Source organism: Rhagoletis zephyria, unplaced genomic scaffold, assembly GCF_001687245.7.
Source record: "Rhagoletis zephyria isolate East Lansing unplaced genomic scaffold, Rhagoletis_zephyria_1.1 Rzeph_scaffold_00038, whole genome shotgun sequence".
NCBI lineage: Eukaryota > Metazoa > Arthropoda > Insecta > Diptera > Tephritidae > Rhagoletis > Rhagoletis zephyria.
In genome coordinates this window covers 255192-276137 of record NW_016157122.1, presented here as the reverse complement: position 1 = coordinate 276137, position 20946 = coordinate 255192, and the positions used below count along the sequence as shown (strand labels likewise).

The 20946-nt window shown below is 36.4% G+C and overlaps 2 protein-coding genes across 13 annotated transcripts in view; one reads left to right on the top strand and one right to left on the bottom strand.

The window, feature by feature from the left end:
- mim (missing-in-metastasis) overlaps positions 1-12224 on the top strand; it is a 109519-nt gene extending 97295 nt beyond the window's left edge. For 5 of the 12 annotated variants that reach the window (XM_017620013.1, XM_017620005.1, XM_017619984.1 and 2 more), the window contains 7 exons: positions 305-414; positions 740-1117; positions 1499-2332; positions 4745-6617; positions 8663-8814; positions 9416-9539; positions 11722-11799. In XM_017620013.1, the coding sequence (XP_017475502.1) occupies positions 305-414; positions 740-1117; positions 1499-2332; positions 4745-6617; positions 8663-8814; positions 9416-9538 (3470 nt within the window). In that variant the 3' untranslated portion in view covers position 9539; positions 11722-11799. Of the gene's footprint in view, positions 1-304; positions 415-739; positions 1118-1498; positions 2333-4744; positions 6618-8662; positions 8815-9415; positions 9540-11721 lie in introns of all 12 variants that reach the window. The other 7 variants (XM_017620027.1, XM_017619994.1, XM_017620053.1 and 4 more) reach the window with 7 other exon arrangements.
- A 5048-nt stretch (positions 12225-17272) lies between these two features.
- Positions 17273-19502, bottom strand: LOC108366074 (putative deoxyribonuclease TATDN1). The gene is made up of 4 exons (XM_017620356.1): positions 19366-19502; positions 19126-19305; positions 18440-19046; positions 17273-17688 (listed from the first exon to the last, which is right to left on the bottom strand). The coding sequence occupies exons 1-4, from the start codon at positions 19406-19408 to the stop codon at positions 17592-17594; spliced, it is 927 nt and encodes a 308-aa protein (XP_017475845.1). The 5' UTR covers positions 19409-19502; the 3' UTR covers positions 17273-17591.
- Between the last annotated feature and the right edge of the window lie 1444 nt (positions 19503-20946).

Below are 20946 nucleotides of genomic sequence, written 5' to 3'. Positions count from 1 at the left end.
CTGATAATCCGTCCCTTAGACTTATACGTCCTGTATTTCACTCTCGTAATTAGGCACGCCAATTTGGTACCACTTTTATAAATTGCCAAAATGTAAAGATAATGATAAATGATAAATTTGACAAACCACAAATCACTTGTCGGATTATCGCATTTCTGCTGTACTGAAAAAAAAATAACTATTTTAAACATACATATCTATTGGATAACGGTTATGGCATACTTCTAATATAAAATTTAACACAAAAAAAAAACAAACGTATACACTTTGCAAACTCTAACTATCGTTTTGTTTTGTCAAACAGGAGGCGTGACGCGTATTGCGCGCCGTTCGTCAGTTAACACGGCTAAGCCACCGCCGCCGGTGCGTCGCAGCTCATCGGTGACGCCGAGTCACAATGCCACAGGCACTGGGGTAAGTTTAGAGCGAAACGTATTTAGTATGCCTTAAGATATATGTACTATAAAAAAGTGTAGCTGGTTTGTACTTACTTACCTTGTACTGGCAAAAGTGTGTGGGAAGTATGAGCAACAGGATTTTACCTACAGTCGAAGCATAAAACGTAAACACCGACTCAGAACACTAAATAGTAATTTTTAGTTTAGTATAACGATTTTCATCGGTTATTTTCATTCATTTCTATTTTCCATTTTCAATTTTCGTTTTTGTCATAATTTAATTTCGTTTAAATTTTCGTTTTTTACCCACTCAACTTTATTACACGCTATTACGCAAACAGGCTCCTCCGCAATCGCCACAACATCAACATCCAAACCAATCTCAACAAGCTCAATATCACGCCACCCAACAGGCCGCCAGTCATCAAAAGCCACCAGCAGCACAATATTCCCAATATGATTCCGTTGATAGTCTGCCACCCCCGCCCGCTTATTTGCTTGACTCAAGGCACGCGACCCAATTGTCGGCCTCTTCACCGTCGCCAGCAACACCGATGCCCAGCTCATCGCTGAAGGTGGCTGAAACGGTGAAGGCGCTATCCGCTATGCGTCACAAGCCTGCTTCACCGAATTCGATTCGACACATGCAGCAGTTACAACACCAACAACAGCACCACCAGCACCACCAGCAACAACAACAGCAATTACAGGCGCTGCAGGTGAGAGAAACTGTAGTGCAACGTCCCTCCTAAAAACACAGACCCTTGCTTAGCAACTCCCACAACGACAACCATAGCTAGATGGGCAGTGTGTAGACAATTTGTCCCGCCCAATTGGCGAAAAAACTTGTCATTGATTACCTTGCTCCATTTACATATTTGGTTTATCAAATCGAAATTTTTTTATAGATACGAATTTATTTTAATTTTATTTTATCTACTTAATTTTTTTACTTTACTTATTTTGTATACAATTTTTATTTATTTATGCATAAATACCTGCACTAAACCAAAACTGACTCTGAAAACAAACAAAAAAAAAAACATTGAACTCACCACTCGTTCACTACCCCACTATGCTTGATTGCACCACACTGACAGACAACACAGCACTCACCATCACAAACACCTGCACCAACATCACCACAGCCACCACTACAACTACAACAAAATATTTACTCCACAACCGTTAAGAGCTTTTCCTCTACCACTTTACCACCGGTGCCCAATTACGATACTGAACAGTCGTTGCTCCATTACGATGCTTATTCCTACTACAACCCATATGTTGAGGTTAGCTCCCAACTCACCGCCACACCACCACAGCTGCTTACTAATGCTAACGATGCCGCTTGCCAAACTCTGCCAATAACACCCATTTACCACTACTATGACGGCACTCAGCCAAGAAAATCATCACACCACTTACAGCCGCCCATACGGGAAGCACAGCTGCTGCATGAGGCAGGATGCAGCAGCAGTAATACGCTCCGAGGTATGGCCAAAAAGAAGGTCGCACACCAGTCACCAGTGTCACCATCGTACACCTCACCGCCACCTTACGACTTCCAGCATACCAAAATAGAGCTGCCACCCCCTTTACCACCACCAAATCCAAATCAACAGCGTTCGCTTAAGCAGCAGCAAATGCACCAAAAGCAGTTAAGTGAGTGTCATCAACACGTTACACCAACAACACAACAACATACCCCACAACAATACAATCATCTACAATCACCGCCACAACAACAACATGAACAGCTTTATGATTACCTGCCGTCACCACATCAGCACGTTCACTCTCCCAAGCTACAACATAAATACCAACAGCAGCAGCAGCAGCAGCAACAACAACAACACCAGCAACAGTCACAGCTTACGGCGCAGAATCTTGTCGACCTTGAAGATGAAGCCAATATTTATAGTGGCAACGCCGTAAGTCCTGCTTTGGTGTGCAAAAACGAAACGAGTAGCGAGTAGCGTAATTTGTAATTCATACTAATCAGCTTCTTCGTACCTAATCGGCGCATAACATAACAGCAAGAGCAGCAAACTCATTTGTTGGGTGCAAAAAAAATAATAAAATAACAATAACAATTTAAAAAAAGCATAAATGTTTGTATATATGTATAACCGGATTAACCAATGCACTTTGACTAACAGAGAGCAATTTACCGATTTTGATTCGAAAATGTATTTTTGAAATATGTAGTAAATAGTTAGACATACATACATGTACATAAATTCATTCACTAGTTTTATATTCACAAAGATTTTCTTCCTAATCGCTTAGGCCGAAGTGCAGCAGTCACCTTTTGTGAGGGAAAACAACAGATGTTAATTAAATTTTCACATTTGCCCGCATTTCTTACACATTTTTTCAAAGTGTGCTTAAGTGATGGATGGCCTTTGCAGTGATTTGCCGACTATTAATTGAAAGTTTTGTGAAACCAATTACAGCATAGTTTTAGGAATTGCATATTTAAGAAGTGCGTATTTAGGTAATTCACTAGGCGTAGTAAGTGTCGTATTGTCTTATGTCGTAAAGTTTTTTAACGGTTAAATAACTGTTTACCGTATGTATAACCGACTTGAAACCCCCTTTTTAGCCGTTTAAAGTTTAGGACACACAATAATTCGATACTGACGATACCTTGTGAATTCCCCAATTGTATTTTAGTGTGCAGTCTGATTGTTCTTCCAAATTATAATGTGCTGGGCACATATCTATGTCTGAAGAAGACACCAAGTTATATTCGTAGGGGATGGAGATCGTGGCTTTATGGCCATATATTCATTCCCCTATACCTTCGAAAGTCTTTGTACCATCTTTGTATCACTCTTGGGTGTGAGTCCGAAGAGTGTTTTCTAGACAGGGCAGCTTTACTGCCTAGCACAATCCTGAGCTTTTTCTCAAGGATTGGTCTTTTGGTGTTTGATGATAAAGCTTCTCTATCAGTGTACATATATGGAAATCTTCCGAATCGTATTTTTTGTTTTTATTTTTATTATTATTATTATTTTTTTTTTTGTAGTTAATCGTTAAATGCATATTTTTTTTTTTTTTGCTTTGATCTGATGGCATAGACTTTTGTCCTCAAACGCCAGGTTATTCCTCCTTTTTATTGTTATATTCCAGTGGTATAAGTATCCGGGTATGTACAACGCGTTGCCCCACTAATACACGTACAAAAGTTTCTGCTGTTCTTACGTCTTAAATTTTTTATTTATTTAATAATTATTAATTATGTATTAGATTGTATAAAATCTCTATGTGCTTAATAGCAGGGAACTAAGTCCTCGTATCGCCAGGTTATTACCCACAATTAAGAATTATACGTCAGATTATATTTGTTAAAATGTAATTTTAGCCTTTAATCATTTTCATGCAAACTGTAGTTCATTAGCAGTTTTTAGTTATTTTTCCAATCGACAGTTATATGTCTATACCGTGCAAACGGTACTTTATTTAACTTTGCATTTTCTTTTGTTTAACGAATTTAACATTATGGTTAAAATTTCACTTGACCAACTTTATATGTATGTTTTATTTAAATTTGTTTTTTATCATTTTATTTTGAGTCTAAAGATTAGCAGATATCTTTGATTTTAATTAAAAATGATTCATTATTTTATATTGATTACATATTTTTATGTATAACACGACAGGACACATTACCTTATTATCGAGGAGCCATTTTCCGACCGGTTTTCTATGTAGTTCAGATTTATAGATTTTTATCGAAAATTTACAATTTAGCCAAGCAAATGTGCGCTTTGCTGTAATGTGAAAACTTTTTTGAAGTGCATATTTGAATAATGAAAATATTTATTTTTGTACTATAATTCACTGCATTTCATTTTTGAAATTTCATTTGTTTATTTTTTATATACATTCATATAAGACATTCTTATAGTTTTACGATTACTAACTAATTGACAGCACAACCACTTGCACTGTATTTTAACAAACACACAATAATGTACACGCTTACTACAAATGGACTAGGGGCGGATCCAGCGGGGGGTCTACGTGTCAGTCAGTGGCGGACCCACGGGGGGTGTTTTAATATGGCGCATATGTATGTATAAAATAGTGTCTATGTATTAAAACACTCCTCGTGGGTCCGCCACTGACTGACACGTAGTTCAACCCCCAAAACCCCCCCGCTGGATCCGCCATCGAAATGGACGAATTTGTTTAACTAGGTGGTGTGATTAATATCCTGGCACAGAATCATGCACTTAACTCAATACGAAATATCCATTTGAATGTTTTTTTTCGCTTGATTTTGGCGTCTCGCACTAATGCTTTGTTTTATGATTTTCTATATTTTTTGCATTTAGTCATTCCGCACATCATCGCCTGGCATTTATGCGCAACCGAAAATCGTCACAAGCATGTCGAGCTTCCGTTCGGCTAGTCCGGCACCGAATGACCACCACAGCCAACATCATCACGTTGTACCGCCAACACAGCCGAAAACCAATCCAAATCTTATCGCACAGCTTAATGCCCGACTAAGCAAGCAAAACCAACAACAGCAGCAGCATAATGCAAGTGATGGTGGCACTTATGGCTCCACGCCTAATTCACCAAACCACCACACATTGCCCCACCAGCATCAGCATCACCAAAGTGAGCCCGTCTATATGAGGAATTACACGCATCCCCATCACCAACAGCAGCAACCAATGTCATCAGCCGCCACCGCTCCGACGCACCAGCAGCAAAACTATGACGGTAAATCGAATATAGAGAAACATAGTAAAATTTATGGTAGTTTTAGCACTGCAAATGCCACGCAATCATCTCAAGCGTCATCATCATCATCACCATCATCTATTAGTGTATCTGCATCCTCTACACCGCCAGTATCGTCATCATCCCATTTCTCACATTCATCATCCACAACAGCCAATTTCAATGCTGCACCACATTTTCCCCTATCATCTTCTACTTCATCGCTACTCTCAAAAGTCACTTCATTTGCAATGAATGCCACCTCCACGGCCGTTGCTCTTTCCTCAACAACGCCATCACAAATACAGTCACAGTCACAGTCGCAGTCGCAGTCACAAGCAGCAGCTTCTGCCTCCCATTATCACGCATCCTCGCGAGATCATCACCACAATTACCATATCAATCAGCATAGTCAATATCAGTCAGTCGCTTCGCAAAATGCAGCGCAAGGGCCCAAAGAGCATATGCACTCAAATATTTACTCCTCATCCTCCTCGATAACCACCGCAACGTCACACTCGCCATCCGCCGCCACTCAAATTAACGCCAATAAAAATGCTGCAGCTGCACAGCAATCGAAGCATCAAGCGACCTACGCTCCTCCTGGCGGTGTAGCCAGACATTACATTGCTCCAACGCAATCGCAACAGCAGCAGCAGCAGCAGCAACAACAGCAGCAGCAGCTTCATCATCATCATCGCGAGCCACATCACAGCTGCCCACCGCCGCTTGAGAATCCACCACCGCCACCCACCAACTCATTCATTTACTCAGCCACAGCCAATGCAACTGCGACCATGCCCAAAAATGCTATGCGCACAAATCTAAGCGTTAGCAGCGCAGGCGCGGGCGGCGCCACCTATGCTCCCCCTTCGTCCGCCATGACATTGCCTAAGAATCTCGCACAACAGCGTTTGCAGCAACAACAGCACTATCAGCAGCAGCAGCAGCAGCAACAGCAACAACACTACCAACAGCAACAATATCACCACCCAACCGCCACCGCTGCCAACGCAGCCGCTCAACAACACCAGCAACATTCCCAGGCGACTACTGCAACTCACCGTGCGCAAATACCACTGCCACACCACCAACAGCAACAGCAGCAACAACAGATGTCCTATAAACAAAAGTCAGCCACTTTGCAAAGCAATCACCGGCAGCCGCCCGTACCCTCGCGTCACTCCAGCGTGCAGCAGAAGATCTTTGTCGCCACCAATCCATTCATTCAAACTACAACCATACACTGTCACTCGCCCGCATCGGTGCACTCGCAGCCGGCATCACCCACCTGTTCGTCGCCGTCGTCGTTGGCGAGCATTTACGGCACTAGCTCGAGGAGTCATCACCACCACCACCATCATCATCAGCAACAGCAGCAGCAGCAGCAGCATCACGGCAGCGGCATTGGCAGTAGCGGCGGTAATAGTGGTGGAGCAGCCGGCAATGGTTACTACGCTGCCCCGCACAATTCAAGTGAGCGCGCGTTGTTTTTGTTTTGTCTGCATTGCATCCAGTCAGTTTGCTGGCACATGAAGCATTTTCTTTTCATTTGTTTAACATCAATTGGAGTTTTGAATTTTAAACTTGATTTTGTTAGCCGCCTTTAGTTTTTGAGTTTGCAGTACGATCGTCTCATGCGTCATGACCAACGCGAGTACTGACTGACTGCTGACTATTATTGACGGCGTTGCATGTCGCCTCTGTATTGCACTCACTTCTGTTTCACGCTTTTCAGCAATTTGTCGAATTAAATGGACAAAGCGACATACTATCGGTGATAAACGCAACGGCGCTGCATTTTGTTGAGCACCTTCGGCTCCCCATTCAAAACCGCCTTCTTCAGCTTCCAACATTGATTCCCACTTTTATCCTACTACATAAAAATTGAATTTTTTTATTATTCTCTTTCTTCTCAAAACACTTTGATATCGATATCATGTGATCTCATCACTACATCAATTGCACATAGCAAGTATAAAAATCTAGTTATAATATGGGTTAATTTGTAGTTGCATTGCATTCGTTGAAAAGTGGCAATCTCTTTAGTTCTCAATTATTTTTTTTAGTTTAGTTTGTTTACGTGACATTTAGTTGTATATGTATCAAAATGCTCAGAATTAAGAGATAAACTCGATCGATTTCATATGCCTGTCTGTCTGTTAGTCCGTCCACACCAAGGTACATTGAACAGGTAGTAGGTTCGTTCGCGTAGCTGTTAATTGTTCATGTTTAACCAAAACTTACAAGTTTTTGCGTTCGCGTACGCAAAAAACTTGCAAAGTAGGGGAAATTGAGAGAGCAAAGTGACATTTCATTTTGAGGGGAAGCTGCTGGTTTCTGCTGGAAAAATTTTTGCCAACAGCAATTTGCCAACAGGAAAACAGCTGATCAAAAACAGCTGGTTGGCATTTACGCAAANCACAATAACTCCAATAAGAACGTAAATACATATTTGGCTGCTCTTCAATCAAGGTAGGTAGGTGCCGGCCTCCCATATAACGCGTTATTTCTTAACAAAGTAAAAACTGCTATATTGGGAATACATACTAGCTTCATTTTGGCGGAGCTAAGACTTATTTCTTGTTATTTTTAAATTAACTCTACCTCAAACAACTTTCTTTGATCAGGATGTTTTAGAGCAAATTATGTAGGGCGATCACACATACTCCGTTTCGCTTTACAAGGTTTTGACTATAACTTTAATTTATTTTAAGGCGTCCTTCGCCCGATCGAGGCGAGTTTTGCACGTTTTGTCATTAGATTTTTATGTAATACATCGAGCACTTTTCTGCACCGTTATTGCTTTTTGAGCAGAACATTTCTTTTACCAAAAAAAAAAAAAAAATGAGTTTAGTAAAAAACATGAAGTGAAACACTTAACGAAAGAAATCTAATAATATTAAGCAATGTAATAGCTATCATTAAAAAATGTGCATGTTTACCTAATGAGGTTTTTTTAAATATGTAATTGTGTTCCTTTTCATCGCACCTGATTAATTTATACATACAATCGTTATACATACTGTGCAATATGTGTATGTCCTTTTGTTCATAATGATTTATGTATTAATACTTATATTTGAAATTATGTATGTATGTATATTGAACTAATTTCTTATGTTTTGTTATATTTGATATTTTAAGGCTATGTTAATGATCTTTGATTGAATTTTGCTTTCGTCCTTTGCATTTTTTACAGCATTTTTTATTATGATATGTATCTAAATAATTTCGTTCAGGATCGTTGACTGCAAATTTTATAAAGTTTCATTTTTAAATTTTCTATTGTTTTTAAACATAATATTTTGTTTATTTATTTTTTAATTGATTATTGATAACATTCAATTTTTTACATTTTTTCTCTTCTCACTTTTTGCCGTCCATTTCACTTCTGTCATGGCTTATTGCACCCACAACAAACACGAAAAATATTTTAAATTTCGAAATTGGCTGCCAAAACGAAAATTCGAAAATTATGCACCATCTCTCTTCGCCAATCGTCAAACGCCGTTCAACAGCGAGTTATGCTAGCTCTAACATTGAGAAGGCGGGCAGCATTCGTTCGAAAACAAAAGCAGAATTTCTTGAGAATCTCAATGCGAAGCTGGCCAAGCAGGGTCTCTCCGGGCGGGCCTTTGCAGTGCGCAATCTGATCAATAGCAAAGCCTTGGTAAGTGTTGCACCTATTCGAATTGGGACTATAAATCAATGGGCCTCAAATGATAGTACACGATCATGTATACTATTTATTATAAGTACGTGTGTATGTATGGATGTATATTATTGGTTGATTTTAGACTATATCGTTACAATTATTAGGTTTGTTCGTCGAGCAAAAAATTTGTACGAATTTGTACGAATTATCACGATTTTTGCCCAAATCGCGTTCGTGCAGACCAAAAATTTATCCAACACTCAAAAATTGTGAGAGCAAAGTGACAGTTCTCTTGGAGAGATGTTGCAAATTCTTGCTGGAAAAAATTTTGCCAGCAAGAATTTGCAAACACGAAAAACATGTGGTTGTGGCGCATGGTTGCATTTTTGTCTACAATAATTTGAATAAATTAGTTCGTTAAATTTAAAAATTTATAAACACGAGCGATTTTTNCTGGATTTTCGACGAACAGACCTATTTATAATTATTTCCATGTATATGTATGTATGTATGCACAAACGTATGCGTATTATGCATTTTGATTGATAATCGCTTGTTTCCTGTACCCAAAAAATAAAAATAAAAATAAAAACAAAAACGATCGCCCCCTTCCTAGATGTATCAAAATCCAAAAACACCTGCTCGTCCAAGCGAACAATATCGCACGCAACCGCAAACACAACCACAGCCACCGCTGACACCGCCACCCTCCTCCGCCGAAGAGTCTTCGTCGCATTAAGGTATCGTAAAGTAAAAGCAAAAACTGGCTCGCTTCGGTATACCGATACCGTCTGTCTGTATGCGCTTTTAGCTGCACAGCACTACGCTTTGCATTACCAATTCGCCTAAATAAATTAATCATTAATTTTTAATATTGTTATTGAGCTTTGTAACACGATTAACTAACATTGATTGACAAATACATAGTTTAGGAAGAGCCTGCCTAAAACTATACAATAAAGCAAAGGCTAGCTGTATAGAATTGACAACAACGGCAAATCAGCTGCACTTGATAGTAGCCGGTTGAATAAGGAAATGAATTAGCAACAAGAGTTTACGGAATGTGCATAGCTCAGTGGTTAACGCTTCTGACTTTGCACACCGATGATGCGGGTTCGATCCCTGCTGAAGCCTAGAAAAAAGAAGTCCAATGAGGAGATGTGGTGATCTCCGAAATAGCTGCTATAACTTCTACCGCTTAGACTTTGTTGGTTTTTTAATTTAATTTGTCCTAATAAACATAATCGTGGTACAAAGCTGAATAACAATATTAAAAATAAAATGTTAAAAAGCCACAATAACATTGATAAAATCATTAATATCGAAAAAGTGTATAACTGAACATCTTAAAAAAGTAACGTCATAGCATGCGCCATTTACCAACAATCACCAGCTTTAAAACGACATAAAAATTGCTTAAATTCATAATTACAAAACTTAACTTCTATTTTAAATTCCTTCTCAGTTTTTTTACGCCATGGATCTGTAGATTTGTAATTAGAACATTACCAACTACATTTGGCTGGTTTGGTTTACTGTTTCTTACAAATTCGTAACTTCATAAAGAAAGCTATTTGGAGGCTTTTTAGTCGTCGGATCTTTCAACGAGTTAAAGTATAACACTCGTCGCCATTGCTCATGGCAAAAGTGGCTAAAAATGGAAATCTTATCGGATTCGCTTGAAACTTGTTACCTGGGGTTTTTTTTTGGGGGGGTTGCTGATTGCGAATTTGAAGTTAGATTTCAAAAGTTAAAAATGGCGAATCTAATATGGCCGTTCAAAAACTCGCCTGCAGTTAATCTAAATACATATATAAGTTATAGCTTCCGAAGCCCACACGACGAGGTTACAGTACGAATTATGACTTAATTTTTTAATTTTTACTATTATTTTAATCATTACGCTGGCCAACAAAAATTGAGAAAAAATTTTATGCGGCAAATGTCAAAGCTTTTTTTGATAGACTTTTTGTGCTTATTACGAACCCGTAAGTATAAGGTGTCCATCAGCTCCAGATTTTGAGAAAAACGTGGCAAACAAACAAAATATGATAGAACCTTCCACTTAGGCTTAAATTAAGTTTTTAACTTTCGAATACAATGAGATCTCCAGGGTCTAGCTCATTGATGCCGGTTTTACCCAACATTTTATTAACTGGTAAACTTCCATATGTCATTATTATTTAATGTTATTTCAATGACTTCTCTTTCTTTCCTTCAATATGGTCATTGTCACTTCACATTTATGTAACTCGCCGTTTCGCTTTGTTTGTAAAATTTGAATTAAATGTATTTTCAATAAAATAATAATGAATTATTTATTTGAACTTAAATTTACATTTATTTGAATTCGCGTTGTTTCTCTAATCGTTCTCGAATCAAATTCTAATGTAGTTCTCTAATTTTGTCATCAACTCGAGAACGACTAGAGACTCTGCCCACACACCTTTCCCTTACGAAACAGACCGTTGCCTGCGCCTACCTTGAGTTAAGCTTGACCGGCAAAAACAACATCTGAAAGAAGACTTATGTTCGGGTTTAGTAGGCAAGCTCGACAGCGGCGACGACCAACTACAGCTGTTGCAGACCAGTATTATTTAGCCGGTTTCAATTTGTGCTAAAAAGTGATTAACTTTTGCTGGTATTAATCCCATCTACATATTATGCTCAACGCTGCATAGCTCAAGTGCATAGAAGTACGAATAAATTAAGATTTTACTAATACTCTCCGATAATTACTTATCCAAATGCATAATTTACAAACTTACACACCTCATTGACAAAAAAAAAACTACTGCTGATATTTATTTATGCTTAAAATTGGTCACTATGTAGTATTTTTACATTTTTAAATTGGCCAATTTAGCGTAGACATTTTTTTTTTTTTTTTTTTATTAAATCTGTGTGCTTTTGTTTTTACAGCCCGATCCCCGCATTTGTCATGAATCGCTGATGGACCAAATCAAGCGTGGCGCCACACTGAAACGAAATCAAAAAATAAACGATCGGAGTGCTCCGAAAATACATTAAATCGTTTAGAGGCGAGAAAGAGGCTGCTAAACATGTCGGAGTCAGAGTCGGAGGAGAAAAAATTGTTAAACGTTAACAAACGAGCAAATAGAGGCCGTACGCGACCTAACATTCAGACTGTTTTACCGACGCCACTGGGAGGAGGGAATACAAAATACAATACCTAAACGCATACTTACATATGAGTACATACATATATACGTTTATAAATAATATTATATTGCAGTTAGTTGTAAGCGAATAAAAAATAGAATACACTTACGCTAATTTAAAGGCGAATAAACTAAATGAATATGAATGAGTGAATAAGTGTAAATTAGAAAAACTGTTCCATATCCATACAAATTTATACAAAAAAAAAATATTCATTATGAACCCAAAATACATATATATTCGAAGTATCAATGCAAAGGATTTTATACCTACCCACATACATACATATGTACATATACTTAACATATGTTGCATACATGCTCCCCATACATACATATGTACATGTTAGCATTCATAAATACATATGTATGTATGTATTGTATTTATTCCTTTTATAAGTTTTCGTTGCTCAACTACCCAAAATTTTCATTTCTTAAAGTTTATACTCGTATTAATGCTAATATTGATGTAAGCGAGAAAATTTAATGAACATACATATATATATACATACATTTGTATGCTAACGACAAAAAATCGTTTATCTGTTCATAGAACAGTTGCGTATCATAATCATTTCAAGATACATATTTTAATGCAGTTACTGCTTTTATTCTACAAAATTACCGACCAGCCGAAAAATATCAGTGAGCAAATATATAGTTTATTTATTAGTATGCATAAATATATGTATGCATATGCAGCAGATGCTTACTCGTTTACTGTGCGTTCTATACATACATTTACCTAATCGTATACATACATGCTTACATAATACATATATACATATTTACATAAGCTATCAATTGTATGAATTAACAACCGAATTGCGTATTTCATATAACCAACTCGAATTTTTACCAAAAAAAAAAAAATATAAAAGAAATACCTACTGAAAAATCGTAAAATGTAAATTAAGCATGGAAGGGAATTTTCGGAAAAGCAACTTATTTCGAAATAAAATATGTACGTAGAATTAACTTTTAGTTTTCACTATGTTTTTCATATCAACCGTTATCATTTCAATTAAAATATATTTTTTCAAGTGTATATACATAGTTTATATTCTGATTTGAACAATGTTTTAACTATTAATGTATTTACTTTTTATTACTTATTAATTTATATAAAACATTTAACTGAATATTTGAAAAATATGCTGAATAAAGAATTAAATCATATAGACGTTGTTTTTTATTTAATTATTTTGAGCTACGTTTGTTTTGATGCAAATTTTATTTTAAATATTTCCTTTCATTATTTATAGTGCTTCAGTAATAAATAAATTTGAGTAGAAAGAAAATATTATTCACTCCTATTTTGATCTCAATTAGCATCTCTCTTACGCCTGCGAACAAAGCGGAAGCGTTAAAATGTCTTTTTCAATACAACTTTATACATACATACGTATTACGTACATACATATAAACAATTGTGCATAACAATAATAAAGTAAAAGTCAATTGTGCTAAACTAATCGCTGTCTGTTGCAACTAGCAACCCACTTTCATCCTTCCTCCTTTCCTCTTTTGGATCTTTGAAAAAACGTTCCATCAAAAATTCCTAAGGTGAAAAATCGTCACACAATCAATATTCGGCGTTTGCAAGATTTTACTTCCAATTTCCAAATGTTTATGTAAACAATCACCACTCACATCTATTCAATTGCATTTAATTGAGGGCAGTCAATGGGTCCCTTAAAGACAAGGACTCAGATTTGTATCAAAGAGCGCACTGATGGCCGTTAGACTAACAAACACCACTTATGATCATTAAAATATTTATTTTAATGCTATTAGTATCTAAATGTTAGTTATAGTAAACCATTTCATCCTGTTACGACAGTTTATTTCTAGTAATGACAACATCATATCTTGTACTTATCCCATAAACAAACTCGAATAATATTTAGGTTTAAGTAAAAATTGATATTTTGTATATAAATATACATACATATATGCATACTATATGTGTATGCATGTATGCATTAAATTTTAGAGAGGAGCCTAACTGTTAACTTACTAGCTGTACTTTTTTTATAAATGTGTGTGTTTTGAACTATTTCTAAATAAAATCATTTCAGCTCGGCTAATTTGTAGTCATACAACATTGCAAACTGAAAAAAGACGACATAATCAAAAATCAACACGCTCAACTAGGCTACTAGAATTGTGCATAGAATCAAAACCTTCGCATTCTTATAGGATATTATTATGCTGGATTTCCACTAGGCATTAAATGACACAATTGGGCATTAAAAAATATTTTTGTCATTACGTTAAAAAATAGTAATTAAATTAATTTCCAGATGGCATTTTTTAAATGCAACTTTAATGCAATGCCTAGTGGAAATTCGGCAATACACATACATACATTATTATGGCATGAATGTACTGAAAAAATAATTACACCTAAAAATTTAGAATTGTCCTACCAGTATACATGCATATTAAAAAAAAAGTAATGTAGTACGTACGTATGTACCTACATATGTATGTACATATGTATATGCTGCTTATAGATTTAAAAGACATTCCAATTAAGACCCATATGCACACATTTCTCAAGACTAAAAACCAAGTTATGCTATAAAAAAAGTCAACCAAAAGCATGCCCCATGCCTAGTATACTACTACCTATCTAATCGTATCAATTCAATTACATACCAATTATATACACTAGATACATACATACATACATATACTATATAATATACATACTAATGTATTTTACTCGAGAATATAATCTACATATGTATACAGATTCCTATAAATTATAACAATAACTGCAATAATTTTCAATAAAAAATCGTTTTTAAATCTCATTTTATATTTCGATTTTTTTGTCATGGGAGGTTGACGAATACGACTGATGAAAACACGCAGCCTATTGTAAGATTATTTCGGCATTTGGAAGCGGATTTAGATGGTAGCCTACCAGCTTTGGAAGCTGAGACATAAATAATTGTTTTTTTTTTAAAGCTTATCAAATTCATTGCAGCAATCATTGTCGGTGTTACCATTTTTGTAATACTCGCCTTAAATACTACGATTTCGTTGTTTTTAATATGACCTAAACGACTCATAAATTCATGTTGAGATCAATAATTATAATTTATTTATAGTGATTCGTTGATTCTTTCAGAAATGTCTAAACATTGCTAAAATTTTAGTAATGGTGGCTAAAACAATCATCGTAGTCCGATTTTTCGTGAAATCTACGAAAATCCGATCACTGGATCCGAATCGCTGCGAACGTGTGTATTCAGAGCATACGCTACGTTCCACAGTGTGGCAACTGGAAGAAGCTAGCTGCACAATATTATTTTATTAGTATTTTAGATAGATAAGGTCGGAACTAAAAAAAAAATGTTCTAAGACCGGGTTCGGGAATGCAAAAAGTAATGGATAGCCCCTATAAACTGCGCACGAAAATATGCAAGAATTTCTCGCATTAAATGATACGAATGTTTTGCGAATGCGAATGTGTACATGGGCAGAGCGTCCACTCTAATATTGTTGAAATGGCTCTAAGTCTGTCTAACCCTGGGTGCGGAAAATAGCCGGGCTTTTAGCTTCAGGCGCTAAACGGTTAAGTAGTATCACATTGATTGGCCTTCAACAAGTACTGCTGAAAGTCTTATAAGCAACCTAGAAATAATTTTAGATTCCTAGAATCTGGAGACATTAAAAAATGTGAAATTAAAGCTCAATTGAAGGCTTAAAGAAAAACGGGCTCATCTCGGTGAAAATCTTCTCGATTGGTGGAAAACTTAACTGAAATATGACAAATTGACAGATCTGGGCCGCAAATATTTGAGCGCTCCAGCCTCTAAGCGATCGCCTCATGGGAGAAAAGGCAGTAAAATTACTTTTTTGAAATATCATATGCCCCTTTTCAACTTTTACTACTAAGAACGTGTAATGTTCAATGTTCTAATAATGTAAAAAATTTTTAAGTAATAAAAACGCTGACTTAAGTTGATCATAGCTTTTTTAAGATTATTCCTAACATAAGCATTCGCACATTCGCATTCGAAACATCCCTAGTATGTAAATATGTGTACAAATTTTGAAAAATTAAAAAAAAAACTGTACACGTTTTAAATTTAAAATAAAAAGTATTCAAAAATAGTACCCATCGACTTTCTCATTTTTTTAAATCTTCATAACCTTCTTCGTCCTCTTCATCTTGTAAATTTACGCTATTTATAATTCGTGGTGCAATGATTAATTTGAGTACTTCCCAGGACACATTTCCAAAACTATTTATGAGAGAATCTGACGTAATCAATATAACTGATAACAGATCTTCGTTAGTAGCTACAGGTGAACACTTTTTAGCATTGTGTAGCCGATACCTTCTGCAATTCTTATTTCTAGCTTCTTGAGCCTCTATATGGCATATGAAAAAAAAATTTGTCTTTTGTTTGTTTTAAATAATCATCTTTTATTTTATTAATAGTTTCTTGTAACCCTTAATAGCCAGAAGGTATGGTACGGTTTTCGTGACTTTCAAGGCTAATTACTGTTTGTTATTGATATTCTAGGAAAACAATTTGTATTTATGACACCGTGGGAGTATTGCACGCTCAAATGTACCGTTATTCCTTAGAAATATGGCTGTCTAAAGAAATAGGTTTAAGAAGGCTTACAGCCGAAAATTACTCAAGCTTTTGCTGAAAGGTAAATGCAGGCTCTGTGTATATTTTTAGTGCATAATTTCAAAAATGCCAAATTTTGAGTTGTGTAACTTTTGAAGATCATGTGCGATATGTATGTATCTTTATGTCTGTTTGTTTGAATTCATATTCGAAAACCCTCTTTCAGGGTTCGCCTCTGGCATACCAAATGTATTTATTTCATACATATTTATGTATATACATATGTACATTAAGGCGTATCACGAAAAAGTGTGTGAGTTTAATACGGTTTACATGAGGCGACTTTACGGGCAACTTGTTGAAAGCAACAATCGCCTGGTCCAATTTCCCACGACAGTCGACTCTACGTAACCGGAACGACCCAGATTTATATCAGGCCAAGGACTGTCACTACAGCAACACTCCCCAAAAATTCCTAGAGGAATTTTTAATACTTATGCAGTAGGTTACATTTTTAGTTTTTTTGTTCAACTTTCTATGATCTAAATAAACGTATTTTGTATGGAAACAAACAGCTTGACCATCGAAAAGGGTTGTTTCACTTCGCCGATTGTAAACCAGTTGACCTTTTTATGGCCAATTATAGGCCTGAGCGAAACCTTTTCGGCGACATAGATTTAAGGAATCGGGTGCCTGGACACACGTAAGTGTTCAAATAAAACGGATATTTTTTTCTTTCATATATAGTGATACGGCTTAATGTATATATCGTTGCTTTAATATAGAACATTTTTATTTCTTCACATAGTAATTTTAAAATAAATTTGCGAATTTCTTTCCAACAATGCTTTTTAATAAAGGCTGTATGCATGTAATGTTTTAACAATTATTTTTAAATTCCATTAGATGGTAAATCAGTAATCCGCCTCCTATAAAGCTGATTTTCGAAAGAAAATTAGTTAGGGTCTTTCTATATTAAGGTAACGTATGAACATATTTTTGGATTTTCTTATAGCTTAAATAGTTTCATTGTGTTGTCATAGTACGTTTCTGCCAGTTTAGAAGCATTTTCCTCCTTCACGCCAGCGATAACTTCAAGCACTTGGCTAAAAAATTAATAAATTTTTTTTAAGTTATGCGAATATGCATGATTCACAACAATAAACATGCGTTTAATAATATAGAGAATTCAATATTTACGTTATTGGAGATTTCATCATATAATTAATAAGCCATTCCGGTTGGGCAGTGTGTCTTTCCAGCTGCATTTTCGTATACCAACTTTTGGAAATGATCAAACTTTGATTGTTTTAACACAAAATTTAAATTTTTGAAAAATAATTCTCTACATTATTAAACGTGCGATAAGTATATACATATGTACACTGACGAACAAAAGTATTGGCACAGACAATTTTTCGCAATATATGCAAAGTATTTTATTCTAATTTATTTTCGATAATTTTTTATAAATAAAAATGTAGTTCATTCTACACCAAAAACATACAAATAAAGTCTCTAACGTTTGTGCAAATCTCAGTAAAATGCAATACATTTGAATTTTTGTGGGCGGTGCTATTATTTTCTTCCATACGAAAAAATTGTCAGCAAACCTTGTATGGAAGAATCTGCGTGAAAAAAATTGGTAAAAATCAAAACGATTTTTTAGTAACTTCAAACTTGGACTAGAAAGTTGCAAATTAGAATGCAAACTTATTGAATTTTAAAGAGTTTTTCACAAAGATTAGATATTTTATTTTTACGTTATATAATTATCAATAAAAAAGAAATTGAAATGGAAAACTTTGCCAATACTTTTGTTCTTCATTGTACATGCATACATACATACATAAGTACCTAATTTGGCATGGTTCGCAACGTCCGTCGACCAAGGTGTCCGGGGTCCATTTCTCCTTTTTCTTGACCGCCGTAAATTTCGTTTGTACAAATTTGGCACCTGCATGCGATGGTCGTATTCCACACCACGGGCAATCAGTTTCCAACATAATACATTCGTTGGATATTCTTTTAACAACTTCTAAATTCTCTGCTGTCTTCAAGGAGCACCCATTCAAACCGATGTATAATCCTCCGTAGTTGATCACTTTTTCCGCTTCCTCCAGTGTGCCATCAAAACTGTGGACTACACCTCCACCACAATTCAACAACTTGTCCCGATTGCGCTCCAATATTTCCATGAAGTCAGCATGCGCACTGCGACAATGCAGGAAGAGTGGCAAACGAAATTCGGCAGCCAAGCTGAGCTGCTTCTCAAAATATTTCTTTTGCGTGTCTTTGTCGCAGAAATGCAATCGATCGTAGTCGAGTCCACACTCACCCACTGCCACCACCTTTGCTGGGTTTTCACGTATTTTGTTTCGCAGACCCTCGTAGTATTGTTGCGGGTCGGGTAGAAACTCATTACAGCGTGTTGGATGGCAACCCATTGTAATGTTTAGGCGATCTACGGTATTACAAATGCTTTAAAAATACAAAACCTGATGAATTGATAACGCATTAAATTTGCCTGCTAACAACCTTACCATCGTCTTTCGCCAACTGCAGCGCCGCTTCCGCTTCGTTAAGTGTGCCCACGGTGATAATCATTTTCTGCACGCCTTGAATCCAGGCACGATTTAGCACCAAATGCAAATCGTCGGCATGTTTCTGTGAGCCGCCGTAGATGCCACGAAACATGGGGTCGGTGAGGTTAGCGCCAATGTCTAAAGTAGATCAAGCTCATGTAAATGTATTAATCGGAGGTTTAATCCACCGGAAATTACCAATATACTTCATAACCATCTTGAGCTGTTTGGAAATCCTCATTCAATTATTTCAGGATGTGTATATTTACAACTTTGCCTTTTCGGACACTGTGCACACACCAGTGTTGGAAAAGAAGGTGCAATTGTACTTTTTCATCCCTTCTTAATTTGAAAGTACATTCGGTACAACCACACAAATTTTGCACGTTTAGAACGCTGGGAAACCTTTCTTATTTTCAGATGGACAGGGACGACAGTATAACCTGGGCCCGAATCGCGGCATTTGTCTGCGAGCGAATCAAACAAAATAGCAGCACAATAAAATTTAAATGGGCGAAGCATGCTCGCTATTGAACGCCGCCATCTAAAATCAATTTTCCATTCGATTTACGTTCGATACCGAATGCCGCGATTTGGGCCCAGGACTTTGTTCTGAACTCCTCAAAGATATTCCTCGCAACATCATTTGGTATTGCCAAAATTGTTTAATGTGAATCCGTTTATATGTTTATATGGTGTGGAAGAGAAGAGTTCCTCCTACTAGCAAAAATATATATAAACGTATAAAAACGCACATTTACTTCTTGGGTACATTTCGCTAATTCTAGGTACATTTTTTCCGAAAATAGGTACAATTTTAAAATTTAGTTTCCCATCTCTGTCAGACACATCAAAAAAACGAACAGCTGACGGTTTGACAATTGGGTGTTGAATCAGCCGTGATGCCAATTCGCTTTGCGTGATGCGATAATTGATAATAGGTTCGTTCGCGTAGCTGTTAATTGTTCATGTTTAACCAAAACTTACAAGTTTTTGCGTTCGCGTACGCAAAAAACTTGCAAAGTAGGGGAAATTGAGAGAGCAAACTGACATTTCATTTTGAGGGGAAGCTGNGTGCCAGGATACCACTTTGTAATGAGTTTTCGTACGTTTTAAATTTTACACTTTTGAATGTAAACAAAAATTATATCAGCTGTTCGTCTAACTTGCAAGTTTCTGCAAATTTTCTGTTCGCGTACTATTTTGGATATTTCTCTCTTGTGAGCGAACAGATGACATTTCGCCGGAATTTGGCAGTTGGTTGGTTTCTGTTGGAGATTTTAAACGAACGCACCTAATGTTTTGAATCTCAGCTCGAGGAAATAGCCGTTTTCATGATTATGATTGGAAACACACTCTCGGCAATTTGGATGCTAACGCTGCATACAATGTTTTTAAAAGTAGTGTATATGAGGCGTGTGTAGAAATAGTGCCTTTAATTACGAGGAAGTTGTATAAGTTACCATGGTACAACAAGGATCTAAAGCGACTCAAAAATCGTAAAAATAGGCTTTTTAAAAGATTTAGGGCAACTAGGTCCCAATCTGTGTTCGTCAGTTATCAGTACTGCCTTAGGAGCTTTAATGCCTTGGACAAGATTCTCTATAATAGTTTTATTTGTAAAAGTGAAGCAGACATTAAAAACAACCCTAAAGCATTTTGGAGGTTTGTAAAATCTAAGAACGCTAAGTCGAGTGTGCCGTCCTCAGTCTTTTTGAATGACAAGGAGGCCAACACTCCTGCTGAGGTAGCCAATCTATTCGCAGAATTTTTCTCCTC